Below are 25,138 nucleotides of genomic sequence, written 5' to 3'. Positions count from 1 at the left end.
GAATTTTTTAATCTAAGAAAATATATATCCTACTCATTATATTCAACAGATATTCATTGAGCACCTATTATGTGTTGAGTACTGTTCTAGACACTGGAGATAGAATAGTGAACACAACAGACAAAATTGCTACCCTTGTAGAAGTTATGTTCCAGCAGGAGGAGAGGTAATAAATCGTCAACATAATAATTACTGGTTTATGTGGTATGTTGGAAGATGGTAAGTGCTATGGGAAAAAATAAAGCAGAGGACGGAGAAGATCAGGAGCAAATTGGTTGGAGGACTAGTTACAGCACTATTTAGGGTGATCAGGGAGGGCCTCATTTGAAAGGCATCATTTGAGTGAAGACTTGGAGACGTGAGAAAGTTAATAGTGAAGTTATTTGTGGGAAGAGCGTTCCAGGCAGAGAGAACATTAGAGCAAGGTGACCACTGTGTCTGGAATAGAGTGAGGTGGAAAGCAGTAGGAGATTAAGTCAGGGAGGTGAGGTGGGGTGGAGGGAACTTCAAATCATATGGAGTCTTGTTGGCCATTGTAAGGACTTTTGTTTTTACTTGGAGTGAATGAAGTGAGATCATTTTAGGAGACTATCTCAGTCATCCAGATGACAACTGATAGTGGCTTAGACTGGGGTGGTCACAATAGACATGGTGAAAGGTATTTCACATCAGTGAAATTCCTTAAGCCTCCACCACCTCCCTTGTTTTCTTGCTCTGGGAGGGTCTTCACTTGCAGGCCTCTTCCATGCCCATGGCTTTACCCTGGGGGTAAAGCCAGCAGAATGCTGTAGGCTTGGAGTGAGAGGCCTTCCTCAGGGGAAACTCAGGTCAGTGACTGATACAAGTTCTGAGGAAGTGCAAACCATCTGTCAACAGAGATTTTTTTCCTTAAGGAAGTACTGCAGCACAATAAAAAATGAATCACAATAAAGAGGACAAAAAGGGGAAGCATGATTTATTAGAAACTGTGATAAGCAAAGAAATCAACAAAGCTTACAGTTAAGTATAAATAGTTTTTGATAAAGTGATTTTGAAGTTTAATGCAATTCTTCAGAAGAGATCTTAAAATAAAAGAGAACAAATAAGAAAAATTAATAACAATCTTGAACTGAATCACGATAAAAGTGGAAGTGAGGTATAAAGTAGGGGAGAATGAAATCTTGTTAAAATATCCTGTGTAGGGTAGCAAAATTATAGATAAACTATCTTGATGCTCATAAACATATTGGCTCATATCATAATTCTTAACAAATTATGGGCAACCACAGTAAAAAAAGATTTAAACAGAAATTGCAAACCCAAATGTCCACAGGGGCCAGAGAGGTAATGTACATATTTTTTCTTGAAAAAATAGTATATTATAGTTATCTTGGGCTGTCATAACAAAGTACCATAAGCTGGTTGGCTTAAACAACAGAAATTAATTTTCTCACAGTACTAGAGGCTGGAAGTCTGAGATGGGGGCGGCATGGTGGGATCTTAGTTCCCTGACCAGGGATCCAACCCATGTCCCCTGCATTGGAAGGCAGATTCTTAACCATTGGACCACCAGGAAAGTCTCCATATTCCAGACTTTTAAATGTTGACTCAAAATTTTTAAATACCCTATAAGACAAACACCCCAACCATATCTGTGGGTTGAATATAAAGCTATCAATTTGCAACCTCTGAGGTAAGACTTCAAACTTACTAAAGAATAAAGCAAAATACATAGACTGCATGAGCCAAAATAGTGAGAATAAAAACAAATATATGATTAATCACTATAAGAGCAAATATAGTAAATTCTTCCTATCAGAGGCATAGGTATGTTGAGAAAAGAAAAAACAACAAAACCCCAACTAAAGAGGCAGCTAAAACGACCTGACAGAAAGTTTGAAAATAACGGGAGATGTTCATTTCAAAGCATATACTAACAAAAGGAAGGCTTTTGCGGCTAAAATGGTAAGGAAATGCATTGGCTCATATAACTGGAAGGCTAAAGTTAAGGTGGGGTTTATGGTTATTTGTTTCTGTAGCTCAATAATTTTATCAAGGACCCAATTTATTTGGTCTGTCTGATTTGCCACCTGCCAGATTATATTCATCCTAAAGTTGGCCTCTTTTATGACGACAGGATGGCTGCCAATTACAATATGAATATAGATTTTCATGTTTATGGGTAGTGGAAGACAGTTGCTTACCCAACTGTTTTTTAAAAAAAGAGGAAGCCCATCCCTTTTGTCCAGTTGGGACAGTTTAGTAAATTGCCTATTCCTAAATGGATAAAGTTTACCTGGAATGCCACATTCTGATTGGCTTAGGTCTAGATTCCTAAACCAACCTGTTTTAGTTATCTATTACCATATAACAAATTACCCTAAAACTTCATGGCTTAAAGGAACAATAAACATTTAGTATCTCTCAAGGTTTCCATGGGTCAGGAGAAGCTTAGCTGAGCTGTGCTGGCTCAAGATCTCACATGAAGATTCAGCCAAGGAGTCAGGTAGAGCTGCAGTCCTCTGAAAGCTCAACTGAGGCTGGAGGATTTCTTTTCAAGGTGGCTCGCTCACATGGCTGATGCCTCAGTTCCTCTCTTCAGGGTCCTTTCCATGAGGCTGCTTGAGTATCCTCACAACATAGTGGCTGGCTTCCTGATTCATTCTATGAATGACTCAAGAAGGAAAGCGCAGAGTAGAAGTTATGTCCTTGGAAGTCACATAGCACCATTTTCATCATATTCTATGTTTTAGATGTGGGTCATAGTAGAAATGAACTTCTTTTTCCCAATATGTAATTTCAACCAAAGTTGCAGAATTGTTTCCTGTTAGCCTTTCCTGGGCCATCATTACTCTGACCAAAACTAAGTCTTGTGCTAGCCCTTAGAGCTGAGGCATTGGATCAGTCTCATCTGAAACACATGGACTGAAAGTGGGGGAGAGAGAGTTCCCCAAAGCAAAATCAGGGTATCATTTCCAGAAGAAGAAGGACTAGATACTGGACAAGCAAAAATAAAAGATGCCCACTATAGTGTCTTTGTATTATTTGAAATTGTTACAGGAAGCATGCTTTACTTTTAGTAAAAAAAAATTAATTTCAATACACAAAAAGTTTAAAGATATTAATGGTGGTTATCTCTGCATAGTGGGATTACAGTAAAATTTTTCCTAGTTTTCTGTTTATTCCAAATATTCTTTCATGGGCATGTCTTACTTTTATAATCAGAAAATAGTAATAACTACTATTTTATAAAAGATAAAATTCACCACTATAAGAATGGAAATAGAATGCAGTACTGCAAAAATAGAATGCAATACTATATTTTTAAAAAATAAATTTATTTATTTTTGGCTGCGTTGGGTCTTTGTTGCTGCACGTGGGCTTTCTCTAGTTGTGGCGAATAGGGGGTACTCTTCGTTGCGGTGCATGGACTTCTCATTGCGGTGTCTTCTTTTGTTCCGGAGCACGGGCTCTAGGTGCATGGGCTTCAGTTGTTGTGGCATGCGGGCCTCAGTAGTTGTGGCTCGCAGGCTCTAGAGCGCAGGCTCAGTAGTTGTGGTGCATGGGCTTAGCTGCTCCGTGGCAAGTGGGATCTTCCCAGACCAGGGTTCGAACCCGTGTCCCCTGCATTGGCAGGCAGATTCTTAACCACTGCACCACCAAGGAAGCCCAGTACTACGTTTTTTTAAAAAACCTATATAGCCAAAGTCACAGACAGAGAAAAGAAAGAAGGCAAGACTATACAATGGGTGGAAAATGTAAACCATGATTGCTGGAGCAAAATCAGATATACCAGTAGTTAATATATGAATTTTTTTAAAGGTAAATTCCAGCTATATGTTATATTGACCACAAAAATGATGCGGAATTGTTGAGAATTAAGTAGAAATTAAGTATAATTAAGTAGAAATCACATAATTACAAAATTGTCTTTCTGGGAACAAAGTATGTCCCTCCTTTCATTAAAATTCATGTCCCTCCCTTTATTGTTTTGTGGCTATTCTCACATAGGTCTTTCACATTTCTTATTGACTTTATCCCTTATTCTTATTCTTTATTCTATATTCTTAATCTTTTTCAGTTTTCATTGCTTTTGTAATCTTTCTTTCCATTATGTTTCCTAACTTGCTATGATTTGTATATAGGAAAATCACTGCCACTACTGTCAGGAATGTAAATTAATAGAGTACTAAATACTTTCCAAATAGTCAAATCTACAGGAAGGAAGGTAAGAGCATCAGGAGTTGTAAATAAGCAGGAAAACATAAAAGACTGCTTTCTTTCTTGTAATTCACTTGAAAGACAGTAACTGTTAAAACAAATGTAAGGAGGGGCTTATAATGGAGAAGGAAAGGATATGAACATATTCATATAAAGTATAAGAGGGTAGGTGAATTTATTTGTAAATTTTTATTTGTTATAAAATTATTTCATTGTGAGGCAGGAAGTGTCAGGTAAGTAGGATAAGTCTTAAGTAGAAAGTGGGAAATGGGAAGAGATATATTTAGTATTGACTCTAAATAGACTCTGATAAATTAAGAATACATATTATGAGCCTTAGAGGAAACACTGAAAAAGTAATAAAAAGAGCTATAGCTAAGCAGCTGATAGGAAATAAAATGAAATATTTAGAATATTAGATTATTATTCCATTTATAAGAAATTCTAAAACAGAATTAATCAATAGTACTAGAAAATCACATTGGTGGTTGCCTGGGGTGGGGCAGCTGGGGAGATGGACTGCAAATGGGGCACCAGGGAACTTCTGGGGAGATGGAAATATATACCTTGATTGGGGTGGTGGTTACATGTGTACATTTGTCAAAAGTCATCAACCTGTTCACTTAAGACACATAACTTTTATTGTATATAAATTATGCCTTAATGAAGTTGATTTTTTCCAAAAATTATTATATCTTTGAAGAGTAAATCCACTTGGTGACTTCAGCTGTGGTATACATCTGTAGTTTTTGCTTGCTGGCTATCTCTGACCTCATCTTTTGGTAATATCATCTGATGTTATTTTCTTAGGTAACTACCACTTTTCTACTTGAGATAGTCTTTTTTTTTTTAACTGTTTTATTTATTCCTGGATCCCCACATCCAGAATGTGGTCTGGAATACAATGTATGTTCATTAAACACATTTTTTTAAAATAAATTTATTTGTTTTCTTTGTTTGTTTTTGGCTGTGTTGGGTCTTCGTTGCTGTGCGCGGGCCTTCCCTAGTTGCAGCGAGAGGGGGCTACTCTTCGTTGTGGTGCGCGGGCTTCTCGTTGTTGTGGCTTCTCCTGTTGCAGAGCACGGGCTCTAGGCACACGGGATTCAGTAGCTGTGGCACACGGGCTCACCTGTTGTGACTCACGGGCTCTAGAGCGCAGGCTCAGTAGTTGTGGCGCACGGGCTTAGCTGCTCCGCGGCATGTGGGATCTTCCTGGAGCAGGGATCGAACCCGTGTCCCCTGCATCGCAGGCAGATTCTTAACCACTGTGCCACCAGGGAAGCCCCACATTTTTTTTTTTAATTGGGGTATAGTTGCTTTACAATGTTGTGTTAGTTTCTGCTGTACAGCAAAGTGAATCAGCTATATGTATACATATATCCCCTCCTTTTTGGATTTCCTTCCCATTTAAGTCACCATCTACTTGATATAATCTTGGTGAATAGTCATATATATTGCCTTGTCCTCCTCTGGCCGAAGTTGGACATGTGACCCAAGCTAGCCAGTATGACCTTCTATCCTTGGAATTTGAATCTTGAGTCGTGTGATCCAAGGACCAGAAATGGTTGGAGCTGTTTTATCCTGCTAGTGATCAGTTTTTCCGAGATGGTCCATGCCCATCACTGCTTTTGGATCTCAGAGCTTCTTGAGAGACAGATTTCTCTCTCTCCTCCGTGAAGGGCCCTCTCTGTTACATGGGAATTGTCAGCCCCTGTGACAGGCTGCCAGTGGCCAGCTCTGGGAGGCTGTCTCAGGATCTTGGGTATACAGAAATCATTCTGCTGTTCTGAGCAACTCTTGGGTTGCTCAAAGCCCTTCACAAATGCCGGTTATCCCCAGGTAGTCATTATACCACTCCCATACCATGCTGGGGTGCCCTGTGACGTTGTCTAAGGCCCATCTGCCTGGGCCTATTAAGCCGCATTTCCTACTATGTGTTCTTACTCCCTTTATGGGTTCTAATACTTATGAAAGCAGACCTTCTGCATTCAACAACCCCTCTCCCCAAATCTGTTTTTCGTTCCTACTCTAGGACCCATGCAGGGCTGTGGGGGTGAGGGGTGGAGGCGGTGAAGGCACAGGGTACAGGGCACTTCCACATAATCAGTTTCCTATACTTTCCACTTTGGGCTTTCCCGCTTCTTCCTTTCTCCTTTCCAGTAAAAACAGGCTTGTGTAAGGGATGGGGAAACTGTTTTCATCAAATCTACTGTGCTGTCCATGTATATAAGTTCTTTCTATTCCCCAACAGAGCCCAGACTTTTGAAATACACAAGCAAAGAAAAGGATCCTTGTTTCCCTCTTCTGTGTCCTGTCATTTAAAACAAATGAGCATAGAACCATTCTATCTACTGCCTCAGTGGGGGGAAGGGTTGTTGTTCATATTTTAAAATGAATATCTTACCACATAAACAAACCGTATGAACATCTTTATACATGTCAGTTTAAACATGTGAGGAAACATCTATAAATTAAGTTGGAATTTGCACATTTTTTAAGGCTCTTGATATGTATTGCCTAAATGTTTTTTCCAACATAACTTTACTGTCTTCAGCTATGTATTTAATACACTTTGTCTTCTTATTGGGCTAGCTGATCACTCTAATGTGAATTTTTGTGAAATACAAAGATATTTTAATACCACTTCGTGTTCATTACGATGGCTAATTATCAAAAAAAAAAAAGGAAAATAACAAGTGTGAGGATGTGGAGAAATTGGAACGTGTATGCATTGCTGGTGGGAATATAAAATGGTACATGTTGTGGAAAACAGTTTGGCAGTTCCTCAAGAAGTTAGAAGTAGAATTACCATATGAGCCAGCAATTCTACTTCAAGGTATACACCCAAAAGAATTGAAAACGACTCAACGGATGTTTGTATACTTTGTTCATAGCGTTATTCACAATTGCCAAAATGTGGAAACAACCCAAATGTCTATGAACAGATGAATGGATAAACAAATGTGGTATATACATACAATTGAGTATTATTTAGCCTTGAAAAGGAATGAAATTCTGATATAAGCTACAACATGGATGAACCTTGAAAACATGCTAAATGAAATAAGCCAGACACAAAAGGACAAATATTGTATGATTCTAATTAGTTGAGGCACCTAGAATAGGTGAACTCACAGAGACAGAAAGCAGATTAGAAATTACCAGGGGCTGGGAAGAGGGGGGATATGTGGAATTACTGTTTATTTATTTATTTAATTTATTTATTTTTGGCTGCTTTGGGTCTTTCGTTGCTGCGCATGGGCTTTCTCTAGTTGCAGCGAGCAGGGGCTACTCTTCATTGTGGTGCATGAACTTCTCATTGCGGTGGCTTCTCTTGTTGTGGAGCACGGGTTCTAGACACGCGGGCTCAGTAGTTGTGGCTCGTGGGCTCTAGGGCACAGGCTCAGTAGTTGTGGCACACGGGCTTAGTTGCTCCACGGCCTGTGGGATCTTCGTGGACCAGGGCTCAAACCTGTGTCCCCTGCATTGGCAGGTGGATTCTTAACCACTGCGCCACCAGGGAAGTCCCCACAACATTTATTGTCTTGTCCTCAAGATGCTTAGAGGTCTATTGGGGAGATAAGGCAACCATACATGATGTAATTAAATTATAAGATATCATTATAAGAGATGTTACATGGAAGATTATAATGTGATCTTTTAACTTTTTCTTTTCTCTTGAATTATACGTTCTCCCTCTCTTTTGATATACTCTTTTTACTCTCTTATCTTTAACTATCCTCAAAAATTATCAAGTTTTCCACCCCCGCCCCCAGTCTTGAAACCTTTCCCAAGTCTGACTGTGTATCTCATAGAAACCTCATCCTTAAAAAATCCAAAACTGGACCCAAACTCCTCACTATGTTGTTAAGTTCAGTAAATGACCTCACCACATATTTTGTCTTCTAGGTTAAAAATCTGTATCATTTGCATATTTTGACTAAAAAGTTTGGTGGGGAGTCGGATGTGATTGGAATGCCCTTAGGTAGGATAATATCTATACAAGATGGCTCAAGAGTTATATGACTATATCACTTTGTGTATAGTTTACTTTGTTCCCATTTTCTATCTCATTGAAAAGTTACAACTTTTCACTGTCACAAATAAAGAACCACAACTTTGTTTCACAATTTTGCATGTATGTTTTTACATTCTGAAAATTAGAAAATTTCCTAGAACTTGGAGGTATAGTGTCAAGGTGAAATGAACTCACTTATACTGTAATTGCTCAAGTAAATCTATTCGTGTTATTTTCCTATGAACTTTTTTTTTTAAGGATTTTATTTATTTATTTATTTGGCTGCGTTGGGTCTTTGTTGCTGCACGTGGGCTTTCTCTAGTTGCGGCGAGCGGGGACTACATTTTGTTGCGGAGCGCAGGCTTCTCATTGTGGTGGCTTCTCTTGTTATGGAGCATGGGCTGTAGGTGCATGGGCTTCTGTAGTTGTGGCACGTGGGCTCAGTAGTTGTGGTTTGCATGCTCTAGAGCACAGACTCAGTAGTTGTGGCTCACAGGTTTATTTGCCCTGCAGCATGTGGGATCTTCCCTGACCAGGGCTCAAACCCATGTCCCCTGTATTGGCCGGTGGATCCCCAACCACTGTACCACGAGGGAAGTCCTGAACTTTTTTTTAACTCTTATTGCCTTTATTTTTTAAAAAAATTTTATTGGAGTATAGTTGATTTACAATGTTGTGTTAGTTTCAGGTGTATATTTTCCTATGAACTTCATTGCAACTGAAAATACTTTGAGAATTGACCTATTTTGGAACTTTTCTATGACTATTACATCCAAAACCAACTCGTTATTTCCTCACTACTCTCATGATATCCTGTGCAAAGTCTATCACAGTATTTCTCACATTATACTGTGATTATTGATTACATGTTTGTCTTTCCAAGAATGACCCTTAAGCCTTTATTCCATGCACTGGACCAGCACTAGCAGCACAAATACAAAACCACTCAGACCTTCTTTGCTAATTCTCTACTTCTGATTGTCAGGGTTAGTAGACAGACTGCATACAGGGCAGGTTCCAAGTGGATTTCCTCAAACTAAGGACTGGCAAATGATAGGTTTTATTTTCCATTGCTCTTAGGGCCAAATGGGGGTGTTATGTATGTGAATGAAGACAGTAGAGATCAAGAATTGGGGGAGCATCCTAGTAGGTAGCTGTTTGGATTAACTTTGGAGACAGGAAGCCACATGTAGCAAGCAGGGTGAATTTAAAGGGGTCAAGACAAGATGGACAGTAACTATGAACATGTCCAAAAATCTCCTGAGTTTTCTGCAGATATGGGTGATGGTACTGAGAGATGAGAATTGGGCAGGATTTCCCATCTTCATTGTTTCCCTAAGTGACAAGAACTGGTTGGCAAAACCTTGCTCTGTTCTTTGATGGTTGCAAGTATCAGGACCCAGTCATTTTGCCTATGTGATGTGTGCTGCCACAGGTGTGCCTTGATGATTCTATTTATGAGGTCCATGTGATTGTTGGCCTGTGGTTGATGGGTGTTGATTATGTGGATTTAGACTTGGAGGGCTCTGAAAAAGGCTCTTCAAATTTAGGACAAGAATCATTGTTTCCATTCCGATTCTCTTTGGTTAGGCAGTTCACTCTTATAAGTAGTATAGCAGAGCCATTGTCAGAAAGTTAAGAAAACTGTCCAACACAGGTTATCAATTGTCTCATTCTCATGAATGAATTCATATGTTTAGTAATGTATGACCCTGAGAGGGAATAGGTTGACTATGGAGTCTAAAGCGATGGATTCCTGGGAACTTTAGGGGGTGTTCCAGGGACCTGCTGTGGCATAACCAACTATAACCTTAGTGATATAAATGAAGAACCATTTTATTATGCTCCTGTGGGTCAGGAATTCAGACCAGAGCAGGGATACTTGTCTCAATCAGTTCCCTGATGCTTGGATCCTCATCTGGAAAGACTGGTGTGGCTGAAGGTAACTCAAATGTCTCAGAGATGAGGAATCATCTGGAGGTTTCTTCACTGAAACAACTGATACCTGAGCTGGGATGACTCAAAGGCTGCATTCAGCTGGGATCGTTGACTGGGAGTGCTTACACGTAGCCTTTCCATGTGGCTTGGGCTTACTCAGAGCATGGTGGCCTCAATGTAGATCATCTTTTTACATGGTGGCTCAGGAATCCAAGAGTGAGTATTCCAGAGAACAGGGTAGACTCCATATGGCCTTTTCTGGCCTAGCATCACTTCTGCGGTACTCCATTTGTTGAAACAGACACAATCCAACCAGAGTCAAGAGCAAGGTATTGCTCAATACTTAGAGCCCCACATCTCAATGAAGGGAGAACCTGCAATTTAAAAATGGTCAAAATGTGTATTGCCTCTTAGGATTTTCAGGATTCCTTCTGGACCAAGTTCACATCTCATATAGCTCTGTATAGTGCAAGGCTCTCTGCCAAATTTGAGGCCACCAGTAGTCAAGGGTTAAAGGAGATCTGGTGGACTGTAGGGATTACATTGTGATACAAAGGACCTCTGTCCGCCAAAATGTATAGATGGCCATGACAGTTTAGCAGTCCTCGTCTGTATTCTATCCTTCTGTAGCTGGGAGTGCATGATTCGAGATCTTCCTCTGGCTCTGCTGGTCATAGATGATTACTGTCTTCTTGCTGACACACAAATCTGATCCTTTTGCTTCTTTACAATCCTTTAAGGATTCCCTATCATCTCCAAGATGAAGTCCAAGGTCATTAGCATCATATTAGCCCCTTCATGATCTGACCCTGACCACTGAAAACTCAGATGTTATGCTATCATTCAGAATATGAAAGGCAGTATTTATATAATTATTGAGTTCAAATACCAGCTCTGCTGGGACTCGTTAATTTTCTAGAGTACACGGGAGAAGCTTTCTTCCCTCAATTGAGGACAGTCCACAACAAAAATGGCCTAGTTTCCACTAGTTTCTCTGTTCATCCGGTTCTCAAGGGCCTGGCCTGCCGATGGATTCGCATTCTGGATTTAGTGCCTTAAGGTAGGGATTCGTTGTTCATGTGAAATTAAAATGTAACTGGGCATTTGTATTTTTTTACTTGCCAATTCTGGCAACCCTACCTTAAGGCCAACCACAGCTTTCCCAGGTTCATGGACTACAGAGTAAGAACTGGTACAGACTGAGAAGAGGACTAAGTGTGTTTCCTTCTTTCTTTCTGACCAAACTATTTAACCATTTAACATTGAAATAGCAGGGTGAACTGGAAGAGCCACTTCCAATTCCTTTAGCTCTAAATGTCAGCACATTATCATCATTGTTTTCAGGTTTTACATTGCTACAGCGTGACTACTAGATTGACAGTGTCACCAGTTACGGCCAGTAATTTCCTTGTTGAATTCCTAGAGCAGAAAGATGTTGCATAAAGTTCTTGAAATCACAGACTTGGAAAATTAAGTTACATAAGTAGCAGATATTCAGGCTGAGGACGGAAGGAAACAGATATTTTCATTTCTGTTTTACCACAGTCATATCACAGTTACCATTTAGCCCTTTTTCTCTCACCACTATTTGTAAATCCATAATAAGGCTAACCTTCCCAACAAATTCTTCTAAAGCAGTTCTTTTCCCTTTTTTTTTTTGTAAGTTTCATTTAGAAAAAGAAACATAGTAAAGTTCAAACAGGGCAAATGGTTACACAATGCAAGTCTCCCTTCCATCCTGATCCCTAGTTCCTGGGCCGAAGGTTCCTAACTTGGCTTAGGGACTGGAGTCTAAGGGAGGGTTTCCAGAGTAATGTGAATTCTCTGAATGCATGATTTTTAATGGACTGATAACTCTGCACCCAAACTTCTACCTGAGCCTGGAAAGGGTCCGTGCCTAAGAATCCCCCAAGCAGGATCGGCAGAAAGGACTGATGCGGCCGGTGACTCGGAAGGAGCTGCTTAAAAACCTGTCATAACTTGTCGCAGTGAAAAAAGCTCACCCCCATCCACCGAACTCCAGCGCCCTCGGAAAGTATGTTCCCCGAGGGCGGGATCACGGATCTTTTCTTCCCAAGTTTTTTGCCTGCCGCATTCCTTCCCTCCAGCGCGTCGGCGTATGCTGACGCCATGACGCCGCACACGTAGTCCCGCCCCTGCAGAGAGAGGCACTGGGACGGATCCCAGGGTGCTTGCAAACACGGAATGTGAGGCCTCGGCCCGGTTGTTCCTGGATCCCCGGCCCGCTCTCTACACGGGCCTGCGCCCGCTGCCGCCGCCCCCAGCTCGCCCGGAGGAGCCAGGGCAGCCGCGCCCTTCTGCTGTGTGCCCGCGTGGCCGCCGCCGCCCCTCGGAATCCTCCGGGGCCGCCGAGGAGTTCGCTACGGAGGGAGGCGGGGGCCTTCGGGAGGAGGAGGCGGAGGAGGCGGAGGAGGAGGGAAGGAAGATGGCGGCCGTGGAACTAGAGTGGATCCCAGAGACCCTCTATAACACCGCCATCTCCGCTGTCGTGGACAACTACATCCGCTCACGCCGAGACATCCGCTCCTTACCCGAGAACATTCAGTTCGATGTTTACTATAAGGTACGGAACGTGGGCCAGCATTCTGCTCTCCTGCAGCAACCCCTGGGGCCGCACCCCCTTCCACGTCCGCGAACCCCCGCGTTTAACCCCTTACCCCTTGTAGCAGGGTCGTCTTCCGAGACATATGGGGCGGTGTCGGGGTGACCAGTATAGAAACACCCCATCTGGTAGCCTCTGTCTTGCAAGATCTTGGGCCTTGATGGATACGTCTTCCTAATGAGTCTTTTCCCCCTTTTGGTGTTCCCTCCTACATTGGGGCCCCTTTGGGGAGGCCTTTTGCGTGGACTTCCTTTATTGCGCCCTTGTCCCACTCAGTCCTTCCCTTCTAGCCTGTGTCTTCGGGATGTTTTCTGCCCTCCCTTCCCAATTAAGTGTCACCATCAGTTGGACTTTTCTTTGCTCTTTTCCCCTCCTTTCTAGTTTCTTTTCTCGCCGCCCTCCCCAAGTTTTTTTTCTTCTGCTTTTTGTTCCTTAGCTTTACCTATTTCTGCCTAATTGGGAGGGAGTTGAGGAATTATTGGAAGTAGTCATCTGTCTTATTCGCATCTCCTTTAAAGCTTTGGTTTTGTATATACTAGGGGTTGAATAGGGGTTTTTATTAACATGGGAGTGGTGATAAACTACTTGAAAGGGGGAAAATCCTTAAAAAAAAAAAAAACTTTAGAATTTAAAGTATGTTCATATATTTGCAAGTTGTAATCTTGCAGCATTCCTAAATCGCTCCCCCTCAGAAATCTGAACAAAAAGTTTCCAAGTCAGTCTCCAAGTAGTTTCAGGGGTAAGTGTCTTTAGACGTGGACAGTTTTGCAGTGTTTAGAGAGGGAGGAGAACTTTATGGACTGGGAGCCTCCCTTTTCCTCTCCCCCCACATTTGAATGTGAACAGTGGACTTATTATTCAGTCCTCTTTGCCTTGAATCGGCGTGGATAACGCCTCTTCTCCTGTAGCCACCCACGCAAAATTTGACTAGAAGTGTGATTTATTTTTTAGATCTAAACACTTCCTCTTGACGTGTGAGTTGGCTGGAACATTGTAAACTGATATTTAACAGATGTGTATGTTCTTATATATGTATGATGTTTTGTGGCAGTTGTTTCATCGGGAAGGTTGCCCACTTCTCCACCCCGAATATTTTTTCAGAAAGCAGCTGACTTGCTGCATTCTACTAAATCCAGCTGCTTTACACCAATTCTAACAATTAAATTTTTTTCCCCCTAGATATTTGGGGAATATTCATTTTGGTCATTTATGTTATTATTTGGGGAGAGGGGAAGTTAGAGAAAAATCTCCCTTTGTTCCAGATCCCTTTGATACATTGATTTACTTTTGTGCATATCTAAGGAAGTTTTGTATATTTAAGATTCATTCCTCCCAAGAAGGATGAGTTGGATTTCTTTCTCAACCTGGGAAACTGCAGCTTTTCGTGTATGCTAACTCTATCTGTTTTAATAAATCGTGTGTTATCTTTTACACTTTTTAGAGAAAATCATTGGAAATTTAATCAAAGTATATTTAGTGGTTGAATTCCCTCAAAGTACTTGGATATCTTCTAGTAACTTTTATTTCTAATTGAAGCTTTTCATTTATGGATTATTAATAGTGAGTATGAACAGATGGTGCTTTTGCCACATTTTCTGTTTCACATAGTCCACAAAGGTTTAATATGGTGTCTTTTTTGGTACACTTGTACTCCTTAATAGCTGTGTGCCTGTAGGGAATATGGCACTGTGCTAAGGTGAAGGAAGGTGTTTAACATGTGCCCGGAACTGTAAGTGCTTTTACACAGTTATTTTGTTTAAGCCTCACAATTAAACTGTAAAGTGGGGTATAACCCTGTTTTATAGGTGAGAAAGTTAAGTAATTTAGTCTAGGTCTCATACCTAGTATTTAGTTCCTGTGTACCTTGCTTTCTTGCTTAATGTTTACAGTTTCCACTTTTCTCCAATTTAGAGCCAAGGAGAAACTCACAGTCAGATCCCTCCCTCCAGCTGTCCCAACTTCCATCAATAGGCATAGTCATAGACGAAATAATAGTATTTGTGCAATCAAAAATTTCCCCATCCTGATTTACCATAGTCCAGTGTCACTATGTTAGTTTTTGTCAGTAGCTTCAGGTGAAGGCACACTCATAAAGCTTTAGGAAATGGGGTTATGGAATGAATGGGAGTTGAAGAAGTAGACAGGCTGACTGCTCCCTAAAAAGGGAAGGGAGAGAGGTATTGATATTTAGAAAGGGTAAAATGTGAAAGTTGTTCTTTTTTAAGAATGGAAGATGTTAGAATATATTTATTGGCTGAATGGCAGAAACCAAAATGGAATGAGAGGTTGAATATACAAGTAAGGCAGGAAATAAATTATGGAGCAGAGTCCTTGAGTAGGAGTGTTAAATTAATGAGCCTTGCCCCTTCCTTCACCCTGCATAAATTAAGGTATTAGTCTTTTTAAAAAAAATTTATTTTAATTTATTTATTTTTGGCTGCATTGGGTCTTGGTTGCTGCGCACGGGCTTTCTCTAGTTGCGGCGAGCGGGGGCTACTCTTCGTTGCGGTGGCTTCTCTTGTTGCGGAGCATGGGCTGTAGGTGCGCGGGCTTCAGTAGTTGTGGCTCGCGGGCTCTAGAGCACAGGCTTAGTAGTTGTGATGCGTGGGCTTAGTTGCTCCACGGCATGTGGGACCTTCCCGGACCAGGACTCGAACCCGTGTCCCCTGCATTGGCAGGCGGATTCTTAACCACTGCGCTACCAGGGAAGTCCAAGGTATTAGTCTTACATTGGAGTTGAGGAAGGAATACTTCTTTCTCTAAGATCAGATGCAAAGAGTTAAAGACATAAAGTGTCTACATAACTAAGTTTGCAAAGAATGGTAGTTATGAATTAGGAGGTAAGATCATCTGCTGAGAATCAGGGATAGAAGTGGTGGCTTTTATGTAGAAAGGCTAAACAGAAGTTGGAAATGGCTACTAAGTTATATAGAAAGGGAGGCTCAGTAAAAATATGTTTTAAAAAAATGATAGGAGATATAGATGGTTCCATAAAAGAGTATCCTACAGGATAATGTCTTTGAATCAGAATGGGTTTTCTCTAAGGGTACTCAACAATTTGGGTATAGAAGTACATAAAGTGAATAGAAAGCATTGTAAAATTGTAGACAAACTGAAGGCAAATAGAGTGAAGGGCTGGGTTCTTCAAAGAGTGAAGTTTATTAACTTTTCTTTTTATTGTAACTGCTGAATGGTCTATTTTATCCTGTTCCAATTACAGAATTTTCCATAGGTTTTAAGTTTTGACCCAGTGAAGTGTTTCCATAATGTGTTCTATTTATTGTTTTCAGTCTTAAACTTAATAATTTGGGATTTTAAAAAATTATTATTGTAAGTCTCATGCTGAAAACCATACAAATTAATGCCTGATTTAGTATTAGAGTTGAATTAATTTTTTCTTTTTCTGTGTTTATTTCCATTCTTAGTTATAAACAGCCTCAACTAATATTTTTTTTTGATTGGCTTGTAACAAATTGAAAAAAAATTCTTGCAACGTATTTGACAGCCAAAGAGTTAATATTCTTTTCACATAAAAAACTCTTAAGCTTAATAAATTGAGAGCAAAAACTTTAGGGGAGGCAGGGCGTAAAAAAACATAAATAGCCAGCCATACCATGTATCTGGATGAGAAGGTAATATGTTATAAATATGTCCACTCATGTCAGTTTAAGCTGTGAATTTATTACAACTTGAATCAGAATCTCAGAATTTTATTGGGTATAGGAAACTGATTAAATATATTTATATGGAGGAATTAATTACATGAGAATAAATGAGCCAAGGAAATTTTTAAGATGTACAGTATTTAGGATAGTCAAGTGTATTAGAAGGCTATGTATTTTATTTTATTTTATTTTATTTATTTATTTTTGCGGTATGCGGGCCTCTCACTGCTGCGGCCTCTCCCGCTGCGGAGCAGAGGCTGCGGATGCGCAGGTTCAGCGGCCATGGCTCACGGGCCCAGCCGCTCCGCGGCATGTGGGATCCTCCCGGACCGGAGCACGAACCCACGTCCCCTGCATCTGCAGGCGGACTCTCCACCACTGCGCCACCAGGGAAGCCCAGAAGGCTATATATTTTAAAACAACATGGTATTGGCACAAGAACAGCAAAGAGGGAAATTGATTTATAGAACATAGTAGACAGAACATTACTAGAACATAGAAGACAGACTAGATAGAAACCAAAGCATATTTAAGAATATATTACATAATAAAGTTATAGGACAGTGCTGTATTTTAAATAAGTGGGGAAAAATTGGTTATTTGGGGGGAATGTTAGACTTCTACTTCACACCTTATACCAAAATGAATTCCAGGTGAATTAAAGATTTAAATATGGCAAATGAAATCATAAAAGTATCAGAATGAAGTGTTGGGTATCTTAGAGTGGGAAATGATTGAAATTCTTTTTTAAAGAAATTATTGAGGTAATTTACAAATTTAAAAAATGTCAAACTTTATAAAAATGAGTAATGTAAAACGTGAAGTCCTGTTACTCATCTTGCCAACACTAATGCTGTCTTGGCATAGAGAAGGCTTTTCTAAGCCTGAAACCAAAACCCAGGAGGAAAAAAAGAAATTGATACTTTTGAGTACATTAAAAAATAGGGGGAAAATTGTAAGCACATTTTTTAAAAAGACTATGCAAATGGCAACATTTGTCACATGAAGAGTGAATTTCCTAATACAGAAAGATCTAATACTAATTAGTATGTAAAGGACAACCAACTTGTTTTCAGAAGACCTGAACAGCTAGCTCATACAAGAAGAAAACATCTAATACTAATCATAATAAATATCAAAAGATGCTCAGATGAAATGCAAATTAAAATGCAGTGTCAAGCCAAGTCAACCATGAAGAAGAAGGAAAATCTGGAGGGCTTACACCATCAAATATCAGGCTGTAACAAGATAAGATGGTTTTGGCACATGGGTAGACAAATAGGCCAATGGAGCAATACAGTCCAGAAACAGACTGACACATGTATACTGTCAGCTGGTTTATAATAAAAGTGACACAGCAGTACAATGGAGAAAGGAAAATCAAATAATGGTGTTGGTCAGTTAGATATCCATGTAGGGGGAGAAGGATCACGATCTTACCTTATATCATACACAGTTACCATTTTTGGGTGGATTGCTGATCTAAATGTGAAAAAACAGTTTTTTAGGAAAAAAAGTTTTCACTGTGTCAGCAAAGATTTATGAGATAGGATACAAATGAGCTAAATATAAAGATAACTTGAAAAATTGGACTACATTAAGATCAAGAATATCTATTCATAAAAAATACCATTAAAAGGGAAAAGCTGGGGCTTTCCTGGCGACGCAGCGGTTAAGAATCTGCCTGCTAGTGCAGGGTACACAGTTCGAGCCCTGGTCCAGGAAGATCCCACATGCTGCGGAGCAACTAAGCCCGTGCGCCACATCTACTGAGCCTGCGCGCCACACTGCTGAAGCCTGCACACCTAGAGCCCATGCTCTGCAACAAGAGAAGCCACCACAACGAGAAGCCCACGCACTGCAGTGAAAAGTAACCCCCGCTCACTGCAACTAGAGAAAGCCCATGCGCAGCAACAAAGACCCAGTTCAGCCATAAATAGATAGATAGATAGATACCATTAAAAGGGAAAAGCCGGGGCTTCCCTGGTTGCGCAGTGGTTAAGAATCTGCCTGCCAATGCAGGGGACATGGGTTCGACCCCTGGTCCAGGAAGATCCCACATGCTGCGGAGCAGATAATCCCGTGCGCCACATCTACTGAGCCTGCGCGCCACAACTACTGAAGCCTGCGCACCTAGAGCCTGCGCTCCACAACAAGAGAAACCTCCGCAGTGAGAAGGCCGCGCACAGCAACAAAGAGTAGCCCCCGCTCACCGCAACTAAAGAAAGCCCACATGCAGCAACGAAGACCCAACACAGCCAAAGATAAAAATAAATAAATAAATTTATTTTTGAAAAAGGGAAAAGCCATGCCACAGAGTAGAAGATATTTGTAGCACATATATCTGACAAAGGAATCATCCTGCATCTAAAGAACTAGAAATTAAGAAAATAAGAACCCATTTTTTTTAATGGAGAAATAACTTCAATAGACATCCAAAAGGGGACATTCCAAGGACCTGTCAAACATTTGGAAAAATGCTCAACCTCATTTTGTCTTCAGGGAAATCGCTGTCCTCCTGTACTTTCCTCAGACTGAGTAAATGAAAAAGAAAAAAGTGTTGGTAAGGATATGGAGCAATCAGAACTCTCATATACTGTTAGTGGGAATGTAAATTGATAAACCATTTTGGAAAACTAGCATCATCTACTAAAACTGAACATATATATACCCTATAATTCCATCTCAAGATATATACACTTAAGAACGTTCAGGGAGTCCCCTGGTGGTCTAGTGATTAGGACTTGGTGCTTTCACTGCCATGGCCCAGGTTCAATCCTTGGTTGGGGAACTGAGATTCCACAAGCTGTGCAGTGTGACCAAAAAAAAAAAAAAAAGGTCATAGCAATACTATTCATGATAACCAGAAAGTGGAGACTATCCCAATGTCTATCAGTAGGAGAATTAATAAATAAATTGTGGAGTAGTCGTATAGTAGAATATTTTGCAATGAAAATGAATGAATTGCAACTGTTAGAAACCATATGGATGAATCTCACAAATGGTATTGAGTGAAAGAAATCAGTCATAGGAGTATGTATCAGAGGCTCCCAAACTCTCTCCCCTTATGGCACCCTTAGGCCAAAAGAAATACCTAACAGTTCTGTTCATTAAGTAGATATAAACAATTAATAATACTTACGTCCTAACAACTTAAGAGCCATTAAAAGAATAGTGCACAAAAATTGAAAGAACAGAGAGTAGTGTACTTCATTCTTAAATACCCACAATTACTTATTACTGGGTTGTGTGTGTGTGTCGGGCACTGTACAACTTCTCACGTCTTGGAATCGGATTGGTCACCACCATTCCATTTTCTGTTCCATAATGATTTTTGCACATTACTTTTATTATAGCAACCACTGAAAATGCTGCTTCACAAAGATAAGATGTTGTTGAAAGGAATATAGCAATCTAGTATTTGGCATGGTTTAATACAGATGTGGAATATTGTTTCTTTCAAACTTCAAATATCTTGCAATGCCCCAGGGAACCTTGGTGCAGTTTGGAAAATGTGGATATGTAGTGTGATTCCATTTGTTTAAAGTTCAAAAACAGGCAAAATTAATCATAAGTATTGTAAGTCAGGAGCAGTTATCCTTGGAGGATAGTGACTATGCAGAGGCACAAAGGGAGATGTCTGGGATTCTGATAATATTCTATTTTATGATCTGTATGTTGGTTATGGGTGTGTTCACTTTGTGAAAATTTATTGAGCTTTACATTTTATTCTTTCATTTTCTTTTTAAAATTATATACATATATATATATACACACACATATATATAGTTTTTTTTTTTCGGTACGCAGGCGTCTCACTGTTGTGGCCTCCCCCGTTGCGGAGCACAGGCTCCGGACGCGCAGGCTCAGCGGCCATGGCTCACGGGCCCAGCCGCTCCGCGGCACATGGGATCCTCCCGGACTGGGGCACGAACCTGTATCCCCTGCATCAGCATGCGGACTCTCAACCACTGCGCCACCAGGGAAGCCCCATATATTTTTTAATTAATTATTTTTAGCTGCATTGGGTCTTCGTTGCTGCACGTGGGCTTTCTCTAGTTGCCGCGAGCGGGGGCTGCTCTTTGTTGCGCTATGTGGGCTTCTCATTGCGGTGGTTTCTCTTGTTGTGGAACACGGGCTCTAGGTGTGTGGGCTTCATTAGTTGTGGCACGTGGGCTCAGTAGTTGTGGCTCGTGGGCTCTAGAGCACAGGCTCTGTAGCTGTGGTGCACGGGCTTAGTTGCTCCGTGCCATGTGGGATCTTCCCGGACCAGGGCTCGAACCTGTGTCCCCTGCATTGGCAGGCGGATTCTAAACCACTGCTCCACCAGGGAAGTCCTAAATTATATATATTTTTTATTGAAGTATAGTTGCTGTACAATATTATACAAATTACAGGTGTACAATATAGTGATTCACAATTTTTAAAGGTTATGCTCCATTTATAGTTCATATAAAATATTGGTGATATTCCCTGTGTTGTACAATATATCCTTGTAGCTTATTTTGTACATAATAGTTTGTACCTCTTAGAGTTTTATATTTTAAATATGAATTGTGCACTCATCTATGTGTATGTTATACTTCAATAAAAAGGTTTAAAAACATTTAACATTCATCTTCACTTACTAGATTGTCATGGTTTAATCATTCAAATAACTCATACCCCTTAATCCACAATACCATTAAATTTTTTTTTTTTCCTACAGGAATGCTTGTTGACTGTGCAGAAAATTCTATTTGGGAATATTAAGTACAGTATTGTTTATGATGGCAAAAATTGGAAACAACTACATGCTAATCAATCAGGAATGGAATATCATACTGCAGTTAGAAAGAATGAGGATGCTGGGACTTCCCTGGTGGTCTAGTGGTTAAGACTCCGTGCTTCCACTGCAGGGGGCACGGGTTTGATTCCTGGTTGGGGAACTAAGATCCCACATGCCACGTAGTGTGGCCAGAAAAAAAAAAAAAAGAAAGAATGAGGATGCTGTGTATACTGAAGTAGAGAGCACATGGGGAGAATAAAAAGCTTGTTACAAAGTAGTGTGAATAATATAATCCTGTTGTTTTTAAATGGAGGAATATATGTGTACATTTGTATATGTGTTGAAAAAAATTAGAGGAACACAAAATTTCATACTGTTTATTCAAGGGATAGGATTATAGTCATTTTTAACTTTGTACATATATTCTCTCTTAAATAAATTATATCCATTTATTGATGTTACTATTGGCTTATTGTAATATTCTAAGTAGAATAAATTCCTCAAATTACCAATTTTATCATGCTCACTATATTACCTTTAAAAAGTTTTAAAATTAAAATAATTTAAAATGTTTCCTTAGCTTCCAAGACATTTGAGAGTAGGAAAAGAGAATCCACTCAAACATCCTTTGACAGAGTTCTTTAAAGAAACTTGGATCAACAAAATTATTTCCTAAAGTATCTTCCAAATATTCGAAAATCCAGGAGCATTATTAATATTTTAATTTAGTAGGCTGTGTTTTACACTTAATATTGATAAAGATCTCTATTTTTAAAAAAGATAACAAGCAAAGTACTTATTATGTTATGTTGTTCTTGTTTATTTTCTTTTTTTTATACTGCTTGGATTTTTATGACTGTATTATTTTGATATATAAAAGAAATAAAATTGAATTTTTAAGAATAAAATATCTGGGACATGAAGTTGTACTAAGAGGAGAATAGCCTAAAAATTGATATTCTAAAATATTAGCGTGACCAAGAAATAAGTTGAGGGACTTCCCTGGTGGCTCAGTGGTTAAGAATCCTCCTGCCAGTGCAGGGGACACGGGTTTGAACCCTGGTCCAGGAAGATTCCCCATGCCACGGAGCAACTAAGCCCTTGCGCCACAACTACTGAGCCTGCGCTCTAGAGCCCGCGAGCCACAACTACTGAAGCCCGCGCTCCTAGAGCCTGTGCTCCGCAACAAGAGAAGCCACCGCAATGAGAAGCCCGCACATCGCAATGAAGAGTAGCCCCTGCTTGCTGCAACTAGAGAAAGCCCACATGCAGCAATGGAGACCCAACGCAGCCAAAAATAAATAAATAAAATTAATAAATTTATTTTTTTAAAAGTCTTAAAAAAAAAGAAATAAGTTGAGGTGATTGGTTTAAAAGAAAAGTAAATAATTCAACTAACTAAGTAGTTAATTCACTAGCTAGCCAGATCAACAAGTGTGAGAGAAAGCTCACATTCTCAAAATTAGGAATGAGAAAGTAAAAACAACCATAGATACAGTGGAAAGGGGAAAAATAGCTTTTTAAGTTATAGAATAGCTTCTTTAGATGTACAGTAGCTTATGTAATTCTGTGCTAATCAGTCTGAAAACCTTACTGAAATTTTGTTTCTAGGAAGATACAAATGATCCAAGAGAGAAGTTGATAGACTAAAAACTGTAAAAGAATTGAGAAATTATACTTTTCTCTTTGTTCACATGCCTCCTCCCTCAGCAGACAAAACTCGTGCCAATTTTAGATACTTTCTTGAGTATATTCAAATAACATTTGATATTACTGGTATTTAAGTGATTTTCAGACTTATTTCTGGAGCTGTATGCTACATATTCAACATTCTTGAAGGGCTAACCAATACAGTTAGAATAAGAAAAATCCAGCAAAATCAAGTGAAAAACTACAATAAGATAATTCAGTAGGAGGATGATTGCCCTGGAAGATACAAAAATCATGTTGGTCAGTTGTATTTTTTTTTAAAGTATGACATAGAACCAATGAGTGGAACAGCTGAGCAATTAAAATGTTATAAGAAGCAAGAAATTAAAATATTTGGTTTACCTCCAGAAGAAAGCATTTATTGGGTTGGCCTAAAGGTTCCTTTGGTTTTTAGGTAAAAATAAAAGACACATTTTTCACTTTCATCAAAAACTTTATTAAACAACATATTAACCATTTTGTTCCACTACCTTCTGCCATTTTTCAGGCAGCTTCATAATTCCTTCTTCCCAAAACATTTTATCTTTTTGTGTAAAGAACTGTTCCAGGTGCTTTTTACAGTCTTCCAGGGAATTGAAGTTTTTTTCATTAAAAAAAATTTTGTAAAGACTGAAATAAATGGAAATCTGGAGGTGCAATGTCTGGTAAATACAGTGGAAGAATCAGAACTTCCCAGCCAAGCTGTAACAGTTTTTACCTGGTCATCAGAGACATGCAGTCTTGCGTTATCCTGATGGAAGATTATGTGTTTTTTGTTGACTAATTCCGAATGCTTTTCATTGAGTGCTGCTTTCAGTTGTTCTAACTGGGAGCAGTACTTTTTGGAATTAATTGTTTGGTTTTCCGGAAGGAGCTCATAATAGAGGACTCGCTTCCAATCCCATCATATACACAACATCACCTTCTTTGGATGAAGACCGGGCTTTAGTGTGGTTGGTGGTGGTTCATTTCGCTTGCCCGACGATCTCTTCTGTTCCACGTTATTGTACAGTATCCACATTTCATCACCCGTCAAAATTTGTTTTAAAAACTGAACATTTTCGTTACATCTAAATAGAGAATTGCATGTGGAAATATGGTCAGGAAGCTTTTTTCGCTTAACTTAACGTGAAACCCAAACATCAAAGCGATTAACATAACCAGGCTGGTGCAAATGATTTTCAACGCTTGATTTGGATATTTTGAGTATGTCGGCTATCTCCCGCATGGTATAATGTTGATTGTCCTCAATTAATGTCTCGATTTGATTGCTTTCAACTTCAACTGGTCTCCCCGACCGTTGAGCATCATCCAGCGAGAAATCTCCAGTACAGAACCTCGCGAACCACTTTTGACACGTTCCATCAGTCACAGCACCTTCTTCATACACTGCATAAATCTTTTTTTGTGTTTCAGTTGCGTTTTTACCTTTCTTGAAATGATAAAGCATAATATGCTGAAAATGTTGCTTTTTTCTTCCATCTTCAATATTAAAATGGCTACACAAAAATTACCCAATTTTGATAAGTTTTTTTTTAATGCTCGCTGATATGACAGCTGTCACAATACTATCTAACAAAATTGTTTCGAATGAAGTTAAAGAAAACTAAGTGCTATTAGAGCCATCTTACAGGAAAAAACGAATGAACTTTTTTGCCAACCCAATGCTTTTTAATTAAGTGTGTGTTATATTAAAATACTTCTGTGGTACTTTAATCCAAGAATGTGTAATCTGACAACACGTTAAGATTGTAATCAAACAACAGATAAAGGACATTACATGTAATATACAATGTAATATGAGAGCAAAGTAAAGGAATATCAAGTTATATGCCAAAGTTCATTTTTTCGGAGCTACATTTCAAGTGAATTTTGAGATTAGAGAACAATAATAAATGTATCTTATGTGTGTTAAACAAAACAAAATATTACTTTATTTTTATTTATTTTCTTTTGGCTGCGTTGGGTCTTCATTGCTGGGCACAAGCTTTCTCTCGTTGCAGCAGGCGGGGGCTACTCTTTGTTGCAGTGAGTGCTCTCGTTACAGTGGCTTCTTTTGTTGCAGAGCACGGGCTCTAGAGCACAGGCTCAGTAGTTGTGGCACATGACTTTAATTGCTCTGTGGCATGTGGGATCTTCCCAGACCAGGGCTCGAACCCGTGTCCCCTGCATTGGCAAGCAGATTCTTAACTACTGCGCCACCAGGGAAGTCACTAGACCATAGTTTTGAACTTGAT

General features: G+C 39.6%; 1 protein-coding gene across 1 annotated transcript in view; it reads left to right on the top strand.

The window, feature by feature from the left end:
• Positions 1-12,331: 12,331 nt before the first annotated feature.
• APPBP2 (amyloid beta precursor protein binding protein 2) overlaps positions 12,332-25,138 on the top strand; it is a 69,384-nt gene continuing 56,577 nt past the window's right edge. The window contains exon 1 of the mRNA XM_059997550.1: positions 12,332-12,740. Coding sequence (XP_059853533.1) covers positions 12,603-12,740 — 138 coding nt within the window. The 5' untranslated portion in view covers positions 12,332-12,602. The remainder of the gene's footprint in view (positions 12,741-25,138) is intronic.

Source organism: Delphinus delphis, chromosome 19 (assembly GCF_949987515.2).
Source record: "Delphinus delphis chromosome 19, mDelDel1.2, whole genome shotgun sequence".
Taxonomy (NCBI): Eukaryota; Metazoa; Chordata; class Mammalia; order Artiodactyla; family Delphinidae; genus Delphinus; species Delphinus delphis.
The sequence above is the reverse complement of the archived record's forward strand: the minus strand, read 5'-3'. Positions and strand labels throughout refer to the sequence as shown.